The following is a 13,481-nucleotide window of genomic DNA, read 5'->3' as shown; positions in this document are numbered from 1 at the left end:
CCCTATATATATCCAGAACAGAGCAACTGGAGCCTGTCATGATTATTACAGCCTGTAAGTGGTGATTTACCAGGCATTTGAGTGCCTATGCACACATCTCCAGGTGCTTCACATTTGCCTTTCTTAAGGACACGATGTGTCCCGCAGGGATCTGGTGAATGAAGGGGGAATTAAAGGCGTATGTTATTCGCTGACACAGTTCATCAACAGGCCGTCTTCCCAAGGAGCAACAGCTCAGTGTCTTGCCTTTGAGAGAGGATCTGCTTTATCATGGCATGGCAGCTTGCCCAGGGAAAGCCAACGCTGCACCCTGCCTCGGAGACAGCTGTGATTTATTCCGGAGCCAGATTTCTGCTTCTATGCAACGAGGCGGTGAGAAGCGGGGTTGGAGAGATGAACCAGGCTGCGTCAAGGAAGCAGAGAGGTGGTTTCACACTTCCAGCATCCCTCCTGTAACCACTCCAAAGCTGCATCACCAACCCAACCTGGAAGGCAGGTCCCAGCACCACTGGGGCTTTGCCTTCCCAAAGAAACCCCAGTGCTTTTCTCCTGATGCCCAGAGCTCATTGCACAGCCCTTGCCCTGACCTCTGCACAGAGGGCTAATCAGATGCACAGAGGGATGTTTGATCCGCTTTGTTTCATGCCTGGATATGTGCTTGCTACCCACCCTGCAAAACTCTGCAATCGCAGCTCATTTCCCTTGGGGAGTCTTGTTCCAGCTCTAAACCCTATGGCCTTTTGCTTGCAAACACTTTATTTCCATCCTCTTGGCTCCCATCTCTGTCCTATAAACGGAAAGGCTTAGACAGACACTGCTGCACATTTAGGGCTGTGTGACCATGAGATTTACTGAAGCAAACCCAGTCAGCTGATCTGTCCCGGCACTCTCATTAAAGGAATTATTTTCCACTGACATTCAATCTGTGACTGCACAGGATGGGGGGAAAAAAAGGGTGAGCTGGCATGTTTTGCATAACTGGTGAATGAAAAGCACGCCGGCCAGTGTCCCAGGAGATGGAGGCACCTCTCTGCCATCCCTATATCGCTATCTGCTATACTCTTTACCAGGGAGTGTAGTGGTAGGACAGGGGGGAATGGCTTTAAGCTGAAAGAGGGGGGATTTATGTTAGATATGAGGAAGAAACCCTTCCCCGTGAGGGCGGTGAGGCGCTGGCCCAGACTGCCCAGAGCAGCTGTGGGTGCCCCATCCCTGGCAGGGCTCAAGGCCAGGCTGGACGGGGCTGGGAGCAGCCTGGGCTGGGGGGAGGGGGCCCTGCCCCTGGCGGGGGGTGGGACTGGCTGGTCTTGAAGGTCCCTTCCAGCCCAAACCCTTCTGTGATTCTACCTGCAGCCTTTTCTCCTGAGTAGAGTCTGCTGGGCTGGGATTACAAAGACCTCTCTATTCTCATAGGAAATTTTCTTCTGAGTAGCCAGCGTGAGCACTGTAGAGAGAAAGCTTCTCACAGCAGATCTGAGGATCAGTACCATGATGGAGGAAGGACCTACCCCATGCCGCATAATACTTTCTAATGTTTAAACAGCTTTTCCCTCTAGGAGACCAAAGGACTTGTTGTTTTACCCTGAACACAGTTTGCAATGGATGTGACCAGCTCTGGGGTCCAGCACAGCCCCTGGCACCAGCTGTGATGATGGGAAGGGATGGCACAAGCCTGGGAGGCATTGGAAGAACAGAGGAGGCCATGCCCTTGTCCAGCAGGGTTTGATGCCATTCAGGGCTGGAGTAATGTCCTTCCCAGTGTGCACGTCCTATGCTGGGGGATGGACACTAGCCCTGCCACTTCTGAGCTTGTCTGGAGGACATAAGGAGGAGGAGATGGCTAGGGGAACTCTGGCTGGTCGCTGGATGTTTAAGTGTGTGATGCTGCGTGAGCAAAGGCAAGTGAGATCCCCAGATGTACCTGGAAGGGTGTTTTCAGCAGATCAGAGAAGTGTTAGAGCTGTGGCACAGACCCATTGGGATACCTCCTCCTCCTCCTGCACAGCCACTTTGCTGGTGGCACAGAGGGACCAGCCCACATCCTTGGAGGGACCAAACTCCTGCTGATCCCAGTGGCTGTCAGAGACTGATTTGCACATCCAGGGAGTCTTGACAGAGCAGGAACGTGAATTCAAGCATCTGATGCCCCATCCAGTGCTCTAAATGCTCAGCCATCCTCTCCCCTGACTTGCCAGTCCCATGCTGGCCCTACAGAGCTCTCTGCCAGCAGCACTGCCCATGGAGGCTCATCTCCACATGCTGTTCTTGAACATGGCTGAATTACATCAGAGGCAATTCCAGGCTGCACCATCCTCTCCCAGGCTTCCTAGACCTCTTAGCACCAGACTTTTAATTGGGAATACTTACACATGCCATGAAGATTTTGGGTCACATAGCAGGGTGCATTGGAGACCAGCCTTCAGCCCTTTGGACCTTGGATGTCATCTCCAGAGCCCAGATGTTCTGCTCATACTTGTCTTCTCTATTAAATTGCCATTTTTCTGTTAGGTTGGAGAAGGGGACAGAGGAGGATCAAAGCTCTCCATGGTATTGTGGATGTCTCCTGCAGAGCTCTCCTCTAAAGGAGTATCACTAAAAAGATGTCAAGAAAACTCCTTTCTGGCAGCCTAACAGGGCCAAGCAGTGCGGGCCACCTGAATTTTTGCTGCTCTGAAATCAAACTCAGCTCCAAGTATGTTTTTGTAATGTGATAAAAATACCGCTTTCTGCCTTGCCCCATTGCATCTCTTGGTGCAAGACATCATGTTTCTTAAGCCAGGCTGCAGTTTCACCTGGTATATTCTCTTAGCTGTGTTGTATTTTTAAACCAGGGACAGGTTAAAGCCCCAAAGGACCGACACCAAGCTCCAGTGACCAGATTTTCATCTCTGTGATGGATCAACCTGGAGATACATTTGAGCAAGGCAGAGATTTGGATTTGGTACTGAGATCTGAACTTGCATTCCTTAATGGCTGGCTTCACATAAGGGTGCTGAATCTAGAGCTATTCCATAAAATGCACAGCTTAGGCTAGAAAGAAAGCCCAGCTGGGCATATAACAGATGCACTCTTGGGTTCAGTTCATAGCAGCTGAGCTCAGACCTGTTTCAACCCTCTTTTGTTTGCTCCAAGTGGATGTTTTTGTTTGCGTTGAATCTACACTGAGTTGGCCCACTGTAATCTGCAGCCTTAAACTCTGTAACTTCCATAAAGAGTATTTCTAAGGGGGCTGGGAAATACTAAGGCCCTGCTGAAGTTCGGTTGAAATGTCACATACAGTTCCTGCAGTTTGGATCAAGAAAAATCAAGTCAATCTGGAGCAAGTGCTGTTGAGCCAGTGATGGGTTCTTCAAGACATGGCAGGTTTGGAGAGGGGACATTGATCTATCACTTGCTGGGACACCAGGCACAGATGATGGTGTTGATGTGAAAAAAAAGGTCAGCATCATCCTGGGATGCATGTCTGGGAAACAACAGGCTGCCTGCAGTCATATGCCTTGGGGAACCTTTGGCTGTCGGGCTGTATGCAGCCCACTGCAGACAGCAAAATGGGGGGACCAACGAGAGGCTTGGAAAAAATGATGAGAGAGACTGGCAATCAGGAAAATGCAATGTCTTGGGGGGAAATGGATTGAGGTGGGATTTTTTAGCCAGAAGAAACCAAGTGGAGACATAAAACGGTCTTCAAATACATAGGAAAAGTTGGTACAAAGAGGAAAGGAATAAATTTTTCCTTGCCCAGAATGCATAGGAGGAGATGTTAGAGGCCTAAATCCTACTGATTGAGGTCAGACATTAGTGAAAAATTGTAAGAATGAAGAAACAGGAGGCTGGAGAGGGCTTGGAGTTCCCATCACTGGAGGTCTTAAATCACATGGTAGATAAACATGTACCATTGCTGGGCCTGCCTGGGGCAACAGATGTCTCAGTGGCTTTGTGAGGGCTCTGTGAATCCAAGTGAAAAAGATTTGTTTAGTCTAGGAAAACAAATGATGAGGCATCACTGTCCGCAAGTATGTAGGGAGTCTGGAGAGGGAAAGGATAGTAAACACACTGGAGAGAAAAACAAGTGACTTTGAGACAACTTTGGGACAGTAGGGACTAGCCTGGGTGATGGCTAGGCCAGAGGAGGACTCTCAGCATCAGAAGGTCCCATTCCCGGCAGCTTCTCTCCCTTCCAAAGCAGAGAAGTGAGAAAACCTGACTCACTCTAGGAAGAGCTCAGCAGTCTCTGGGTGAGGTTAGGTTATGTTCCCTGGTGCAAATGAGGACTGCACCCAGGTTTCCAAATTCCTCTTGAGCCCGTAATGAAGCTCAGTGAAAACATCTGATGAAACTGTGGAAGGCCCTGAATTTTGAACAGTTTCAATATAGGATTATGGTTTCGACGTAACTCAGGCTTGCTGTGATGGTGGAAGGTGTCTCCTCGTGAGCACATCCCTCAAGCAGTAAGTCAAACCCATCCCAAATAGCACAAGCCATGACTGAGACTGCAAACATCTGGCCCAGCTCAGACAGGACCATCCTGCTGCTGGTGGCTGCTGTGTCCTTGTATGCTGGTGACCTCTGGTATATTGCTGCCAGTGAGTCCACATCTGGACTCTGTCCTTCCACCTCCAGTCTTCCAAGATCTCCTTTCAGGCTTTGCATGTTATGCTCCCCTTGAGAAGTCAAGGCTTGCCCCCAGGGGTACCCTAGGCCACCATCAGCACTGTAAAGCCTGCAGGGTTGGATTTCTTGCTGTTCTGGGGTGAACTGAGCTAAGGTCTTGTATCACATTAGCAGCTGCTGCGGCGTCGGTATTTGCAGCTCCTACTGATGTGGGCTGCAGGACCAGGGTGCGCTCTATGGGCGCAGCCAGAGGCACGTTCTGCTCTTGGGGGTTTGCTGCTTGCCTGGAAGGAGAAATGGAGGCAGAGGGTGAGTGACCGCAGCTTACCCAGATGAGGGATGTGGTTATGCCATGAGTCACGGGCTACCTGGCACTGTGGTCATCCCTGGATGTCTCCTTCTTAGCACATGGCTGGACCGGTTGTCTGTGCACATGCAGCTAATCTGAGCTGGTAAATAGACCTGAGGCTTCCTGGGAGGGCTGGGGTCCCTCACCGTGCCTTGCCCAGCCCTGGTGACCACAAAAGCCCTGACTGCATCTAGGGACCATCACTGGGACAATTTGCACGTGAGATGTCTTTCTTTTGATGTCCAGTCCCCTAACTGTCATGATGGGGCAGCTCTCCCCAGTGTTTCAGAATTTCACCTCTCCTTCTTTCCAAAACATGCATTTGGCAGCTGGGAGGGAGCGGGGACCCCAGGGGCCTCTGGGACACATCCCTGCACAGCTGCTGACAGTTGGGGCCAGAGAAGGTCTCTGCTTCTTGGCTGCTCTTGACAGCTGTCTTCACCCTGAGACGACTCCTTGTTGTTTTCCAGGGGATGGCCGAAAATCTCCAAGCAGAGAGAGGGGCTGGAGGTGCTCCCACAGAGGGGACAGTGTGAGATGGAAATTCCTGCCAGGGATGAGTCACGCTCCGCGTGCACGACTACGCCTGGAAAAAGCAACCACTGGCAACTGCTTCCCATCCTGCTGCGGTGCTGGAGGTAAAGAAGGGCTCCGTGGTTCCTTTGGGATCACTTTTTTTTTTTTTTTTTTTTTGGCTTTCTTTGTTTTGATGGGGATGAGTGGCAGGCTGAATATTTGCTGGGAGGCTGCAACCCCTTCTCCCATGCATGAGCCTTTGCCTTAGCATCACTCTGAAGTGCCCAGTGGTGTTTGTGTTGTGGGATGGGGAGAAGGGAAGAGGGGAAGGATCTCTGAGGGAGTCGGGCTGGTGTAAGAATGCTTCTCCAAGCAGGAATATTCCTGCTGTGCTCCGTGCATTTCAAAGTGGCCACCCACAGGGAACCTCAGCTCCTCCAGTCCCTGGTTTGGGGGTGGGACTGTTGCATGGGAGCAAGCTGTCCGCGGGCGTGCTGTGGAAGCTGCTGTGTACATGCTCCCAGCCTCCAGACATTTCTAGCAAAAAACCATGGTTGAGTTTTGGTGGGGTTTTTATTTGCAAAATGGTTTTCTTCAGAAAATGTTAATTGGTTGAACTTGCCCTTGCATGCATGTCTGTGAGCCTGTGTGGTGCTTACCAGGTTGCAACACACTTCCATGAGGAACAGGCTTTATATTTTTTGTGCTCTAAGATAAATTAGGCTGGAGTTTCACTCAGGTTTGAGAAGAACAGCAGAGATGGGAACCAAATCCCAAATGACTGCCCAATTCCTAGCTAGTCAGGCACAAAGCATAAGGGTGACTTTTTGTATTTTACTCACATCCCTAGTTATTTTTTTTGGGGGGGTGGGGGGTGGATGGGGGGTGGGGGTGGGCAGTGGAGGGTGCAGTGTGAACCCCAGAATAACTGAACAAATGCCAAAAACCCAGCACATTGCAGGATGCAAAAATCATTTTCCTTCCCATCTCCCGGAGAGACACTACCCCATTTTATAGACACAGCACCAAACTGTTCGCTCACAACCACTGATAGTCAGGCACAAAGATTTATCTGTGCTGCTGGGTCTGGGAGCATCCTGAGGGCCTGGATGCAGCACTCGGTGCTATGCAGTACCAGTGCCATCACAGAGCAAGGTCTGGAGCCATACCAAACCCCTCTGCCTCCTTATCCCTGCAACAACCACCTTTCCAACCCTCTGAGTTTTTTTCCCTATCAGCTTTTCCTCCATTTCACATTTACTTTTGTGGCATTTTGCCTTGAGATCAAGCCATCCACATCCCCACGTTTGTGCTGTTATCGCCGACCACCGACAGCAATCCTATCACTGTTTTTATTTCTGGTTCCCACTCTTTTAGCTTTCCATTTTCTGAAAGATCCTTCTGCACGAGAGTCTCCTTCTGAGCGACAAACCACTGCGTGCACTTTGTAGGAAACATCTCCTGCTCATGCCTCTCCACCAAAGCTGAAACGCTCCTGCCTATAAAGCTATTTGTCAGTCAGGCAATACTGGACATGGTTTAGGCAGAGAGGGAGCAGCACTAAACCAGCTCTGAGCATGTGTTTTGGTTCTGTGATAGAGCTGCAGAGTGTAATCTGTGTTTAACTTTGCCGGGGTGCAGGATTCATGCACCAGGAGAATAATAACTGGTCCCCCAGTCTGAATCTTTGGCTGATGGCTGGAATTTGAGGAAATCCTGTGAGTTTCTAATCTTAGGCTGCTTTTCCTGGGTAGTTTATTCCTTTAAATAGAAAGGCTTAAATGGGATTGACTCCTACAATCCTTCTGCTCTGGACTAGCTTGTAATCTTTAGTGTCTGGTAATGGGCTTGGGCACTGCATCGCTCATCCCTTCTGCTTCTGCTGTGAAAGGAAGACAAGGCTTAGGTGGGCTCACTTTCTGCTTCTTTGTCCCATCCAACTACTTTTGGGGCCAATGTCAGACACACTTGATGGGCAGTAGCAGCCTCCAAGCTTTGTGAAACTGGGTAGGCAGAGTGAAGTTATAAATAATCCATGGGGGAAGGGCTCGAATACAAGCACAACCCTTTACGAGGCACTTGAGAATCCACATGGCAGAAAGCCTCTATGGCCACAGCCTGTCCTGGTTGTGACTCAGTTGTACCATGTGCCCAGAGCATCCCTCATTCTAAAAACAGTCCAAGGACATCTGAAACGTAATGTGCTACTAAACCCACGGTGGAAGAAGAATGCTCTAGAGATGCAGTTGAAAGGATGGTTATACATGGGTAAATCTGGAGGCTTAACCTCCAAGTAAGACACTTCGGAGTTTCTAATTGGGTCATTAATTCAGAAGAGCATAATTAACAGAGTAATTTAACCAGGCATGAAAGCCAAAGGCAGAAAGGTCGCCAAGTGGCTATAAATCATCCTGCTGAAGAAATCCCACTGGGCCAGCTGGCGTTGGCAGCCCAGGTTTGGTGCTGAGCAGGTACCGTGGTGGCCCCAGCTGCAGACCTGTCCCAGCCCCAGGCCTGCCCCCTCAGAGTGGCAGGGAAAGCACCCTGCTGTTTGCTGCTGCGTGTGTCTGGGCCTCTCGCCGGGTTTCTCCTGGGCTCTTTGAAGCCCATGTGAGACGGGGAAGGAAGGAGTGGGTGGCAAAAGTGGCCCGTGGAGGAGAAGGGTGATGGACCCATTGCTGCAGCTGCTCCGTTGCCCCAGGCCATGCACCGCTGATGCCAGACCATTGCCCAGGACCAAAGGAGCAGAAAAGCTGAATGTGATGTAAATGAACGAGATACAGCCCTGGCCATGGGGAAACTTGAGAGTGGGTGCATGCCTCTGAGATGTGGCAGGGCTGTTCACACTGGCAAAAAGGTCCTTGAGGATGCAATCGGTTCTGGGGTGAGGTGCTGCACAGACAAGCAGTGCCCAGCCATGCTGCATCCCTGTCTTTTGCTAACGTCCATCCGTCCACATGAGAAGTGCGGCAGACACCTGGATCCCAACCGCACAAAGACGCTCTCATCATGGGATCTTTTGGGTGAAACACCTGGGATGCTTGCTAAAGCTTATTTTTTCGGTCTGGAAGGGATCACCTTGTTTGTCTGCTCTGACTTACATATGAAATGAGTCAGAGAGCATTGTCCCCCACAGCCTGCAATGCCATGGGGAAATATCTTTTTTAGAATGACCAATTCTGTATCTGGATGACCATTTACATTGCAGATCTCTGGGAGAGCAGTCCACCTCATCCCTGGTGAGTGACTGCAGGTTTCTCTGTCATCTTCCAGCAGGATTTGCAGTGGATGGTCACAGACTCGAGAGCTTGGCAGCCTTTTTGGTGGTGCTGTTTGCTGCAGAAACCACTGATTTTTATCCTTGTATGGAATAATCATCTCCTGATACCTGTGCTGACATCTCTGATTGGCACGGCCAGGCTCCCTAATTTTACAAGGTCTGTGCTACTACCCTTTGCAGACCCCAAAACAAGGCACTAAGCCTGGCTTTACCCATCCTCTTCCTCACCTCTGCAAATCCTTCTCCCTAAACCTATCCCTGGCCCTTCTTCTCAGCCAGAAGTGCGTGTCCTGCAGGGCAGGTCCCACTGTGTGCCAGCTGATGGTTGGCAACCTGTTCCCATGCTGGGCAGCAACTCCCAGACCAGATCACCTTATCTTATCCCTGTCCAGAAGAAGAGTCCTTGCACTGCCCCAGCCTACACCGGTTTGCCCACCCTGCTGATGTGTCTGCAATGCCCTCTGACGTGTCCTCAAGGCACAGGGGAGGGCGAACAGAGCATCTTCTTCCTCCCACCACCCTGTCTTGGAACGTGTGGGAAGTTCGACACTGCTGGGAGATTGCAATGAGTCAGCATTTGCACATCTGAGTCACTGCAGGGAGGTGCTGGAGAGGAGCGGGGGATGCCCAACCTCATCGGGGGCTGTAAGTGTCCCAGGTAGAAGATCTGTCTGGACACAAATCCCTATTAATGAAACCCATTGAGCTGTCAGGGACAGGTCACCACCTAGCAGGGTTGCTTCTAGCAGGGCCCCCACAGACCAGAAGTGTCACCCCATGAGGAAAGGTTATTGCTTGGCCCTGCCTCCATCCAGATCCTTTCAGATGGCCCCCCAGCTCATCATTCGGGAGGTGTGGCACATCCCTACCCATGGCTGCCCTTGCAGACCTGTCCTGGGACATGCCAAGGGGTGCCTCTTGGTAGTTTCACCACACCAAGTCTGGGGAACCACGCCATCTGACAAGCCATACTGTCAGGGAGGCCGTGGAGGAATGACTGGCAAGTCCACAAAGCAGGGCTTTTGGGATGTCTTTTGAGTGTAGATAATTCCCAGTCCCCCCACTGATGCAGTTAGTATCATTGGAGGGTTTTTTAGGTAAAAATGCTCCTGAGCATGTGAAGGCTGCAGGTGTGCGTTAGCTCAGGACTTCATCCCTGATGCTCAAAGCAGGTTTAACATTTAAAGGTGAGAGTTGCAGCACAGGCAGATCATCTGTGCTGGACACCTTTGCTGACACCCCCACAGACAGTCCCTTGATGCTTTAAATCCCAGAAGATCTTTAAATACACATCCCCAAATCATGCTGTCTTGCCAAGCACTTGCTGGCTGTAGGGATGCTCCTCTCAGCCAGCCTGAAGGAGTCCTGGTTATTTTTATCAAGCCCTTGATTTCCTCTCTGCTTTCTTTCAGCTATAAAATGAGAAAAAGAACGAGTCCCTAAGATGGTGACAGGTTCAGGAGGGACAGCGAGGGGGACCCTTCCCTCCACGGGTGCAGTGGGAGCTCGTCCGCACCACAGTGGAGCCAGATTTCTTCCAGAAGATCTTCCTCCCTTCATCCTATCTGGGAGTTAACCTGTTTGCTTTCTTATATGTGGCTTGTCTTTACCCTCTGCTCCTCCTGAGAAGCAGGCCACAGGCAGGACATGGGGGCATGACAGGGGTTCAAACCCCAAGGAGATTTAGGGTGACATTTTTGCTCTTGTCAAATCTCAGTACTCCCTTCAGGCTCCCTGTTCTGGCTCCGTTCAGTAACAGAGTGAGGTAGTCCTGGCTTTAGATTTTCACTTTCATTTCCAGCTTCAATGGGATAAATTTCCAGGTCAAAAAGAGCTGGAAGAACCACCCCAGGAGTTTTTCATCTTGGGGTCTCTGCTAGGACCTCCCTTTAACATGAAATGCATTTTCTGTGCTTGCTCAGAGCAGAGGCCATGCAGGGAGTGTGGCCAGAAAAACAGGGGATCATGCTGGAGTTTCTTTTTTTCTCCACTTAACTCTGAAATGAAAATATATCACAAGCTTGTTTTGGGATTAACAAGGAAAAATTCATCTTGATGGGAACCATCTGTGGCTGGGAGATGCCTGCTGGCTCTCTGCTTTCCACCCAGCACAGAGACGCTGTTATTCGGGGTGTGTTCCTCTCCCAAATATTATTCCTCCCATCCCTCTGCTGATCAGAGGAATCCCAACTATTTAAGGAGGCTTTTGTCTCTGGATGGGCCCAGCATTAAAAAGCAACAGCAGCTCATTGCACCTATATAACATAATATTTGCTTTCCTCATTACCACACCGCTGCCTGGCACAGCTTGCTGGTGGCTGCTGGTCTCACTAGCATAAATACTGGAAGCATCTTTGTTGTAACCTTTCCACCCCAGACGTTACCTCATGTTTAAAGCAAATATCTCATGGCCTCTCCGACCTGTCCTGCAAACCAGGAGGGGAAATCTGCCCCAAGGAACAGAGCTGCCCCCTGCTCCACATCTGCTGTGCTGCTGAAAATGGGTGTATTCACACCCATCCCCCCATGGTGTAGAGGCCCGTGGTGATTGCTGGGGTGGCTGCAAGCCCCACGCGGGGTTTGGGGTGGCTGCCAGTGAAATGCAACCACTTCTGGGTTGGAGGATTGGCCATGGGAGGGTGAAGAGGTGTGTTTGCAGCATCAGAAACACCAGACAGCATTCGGAGCAGGAAAAAAGCCTCCTATACCAGGAAGAGGAAGGGAAACTCAAGATGAAAACAGCAGAAGGCAGGGCAGGTCTGGTGCCAGGAGGAGAGGATGAGTATGTCTGCTCTCACCATGATTCCAGCATGAGGAGGCTGCCTGGCTGAGATGTTTCTCCCTGGGATCAGCTCTTGGCAGGTTGAGCAGGAAGCTGGAATTGAGACGAGATCAACAGCTTCTCCATGCTGCCGGGTCTCCGAGAGCCCTCAGATGGTAGCTGCATACCTGACCTGGGATCCACCCTCTGCTGAAGAGCGAGGTGCGGAGCTGAGCTGGCTAGGCATGAAATAGGTCAAAATAAGCACTTTGGGGGCTTTTACAAACCTGGTTCAAAGAAGGATTTTTGTGTGAACCTGACCAAGCTGTGACATCTTCAGAATGAGTCCAGACCCTGCTTGGGAGATTGCTTGGACTCATTTGCAGAAGCGATGGCAGGACGTGTAGGTCTTGCCTACAGTGCCCTCCTGCTTGTCCCACGAGGACAACCTGCTACATTGAATGTGGGGCCCCCCAAATTATTTTAACCTGCCAGAGCTGAGTTAGCTCATATCTCCTCCATGGAGCCCAGCGTGAGCTGGTTGGCAAAGAGGCTGCTGCTCCCACATCATTGCCTCTTTCCCACTAGGGCTGGCACGTCATGTCCCAGTGTCACAGGCACTGGTGGATTTTGCAGTCCGGGGGCTGAAGACAAAATGCCTTCCATCTCTGGGGCTAGCAGAATTCATCTGTAAGACACTGACTTGTCCCCAGAGCTGGGGGGTGCAGCCCACACTCCCACCCAAGGAACGTGGGGTGCTCTGACACTGCTTTGCCCAGCCCTGCTCTGACCATGGGCTGAGAACAGTCATTGCTGCTCTCCTCGGCCAGGCAGCCAGCCCTGCCCATCCCACCTGTCTCGCTTCCCTAGGGAACTGTATGATAATTGCTGAAACTCCCTTGAGTTTCATCCTGCCCTGGCACTGCAGGACCTCAGGGACAAGGAGTCCTTGCAGCTAAGTGCTGGCTCAGCCCTGGCCCAACCAGTGTTCCCAGTTCAATGGGACTGTTTTGCTGCTGGTGACCATGAGGAAGTAGCAGGAGCTCTGCCAGCACAGCTTGGGTTGCAGAAGTAAAATCCATGCTGTGCCCAGGTCCTTTGCCTCCTCCTGCTATTTCACACCCGGCTTTGGTTTCATCTAGGAGAGCACAGGCACTGCCTAAGGACTATGGGCTTGAACACAAAGATATATTTGGGTAGTGGTATGCATGGCACATTAGTGATGCAAATGGAGCAGTGAGGTATTAGGAAAAGCTGTGTGGTCTCAGCTCTTAATGTGCCACTAGAAATCGCCTGGGAAAAGTCTTCATGGAGTATTTGGGGCCAAAGATCTTGAGCTGCTCCAGGAAGGGATGGGCAGCACACAGGCAGTTCTGCCCTTTGACTCACCTCTGGCTATTTTAAGGTGCTCATGCTCTCTCAACGCACATGGCCTCCCGGGCGGCTGCACGCAGGGTCTTGCTCAGTCTTACTCCTGAGCCATAGCTTGGCCAGTTCCCACCACCCAAGTTCTGAGTCCTCCCTGGCTCTAACACGAGCCGCAGGGTCCAACTCTGCAGCTGTGCTCAGACTAGTTTTGTGAGATGAGGGGTGACCCCCTCCATCCATCCCTGCCTTCATCTTTCCTATATGAACTGATTAATTGGCTTTATGCTATCTCTGCAGTAGGTTGTACCACAGCACCAGAAGAGGAGAGTGGTCCTGCTTTTCTAGTAGGTTTTTTTCAGGGATGTTGAACCTTTCGGGTGCACCCAACCTTCAGGCAACATCAGCTCTGATGCTGACCACTCCATTCTGCTTCAGATCGTCTCTGTGAGCCCAGGCCACCCAAATGCTGGCTAGCACAGTGTTCTGTCAGGAGGACTCATCTTTCCAAGATCTTATATTAAGGCCCTGATGGGCCAAATATGCCCCAAAATGCCAAGCTGACTTCAAGCAGAGGAGTGTGTTTGTGCATAGCTACT

The 13,481-nt window shown here is 51.0% G+C and overlaps 1 protein-coding gene across 1 annotated transcript in view; it reads left to right on the top strand.

Moving 5' to 3' along the window:
* The window catches only part of LOC308058723 (uncharacterized protein), a 97,843-nt gene that overhangs the window by 19,541 nt on the left and 64,821 nt on the right, over positions 1-13,481 (top strand). The window contains exons 3-4 of the mRNA XM_080374988.1: positions 211-372; positions 5,431-5,598. Coding sequence (XP_080231114.1) covers positions 211-372; positions 5,431-5,598 — 330 coding nt within the window. The remainder of the gene's footprint in view (positions 1-210; positions 373-5,430; positions 5,599-13,481) is intronic.

Source organism: Falco punctatus, assembly GCF_963210335.1.
Source record: "Falco punctatus genome assembly, chromosome: 2".
Taxonomy (NCBI): domain Eukaryota; kingdom Metazoa; phylum Chordata; class Aves; order Falconiformes; family Falconidae; genus Falco; species Falco punctatus.
Note: the sequence above shows the minus strand (reverse complement) of the source record. Positions and strands in the feature narration are given on the sequence as shown.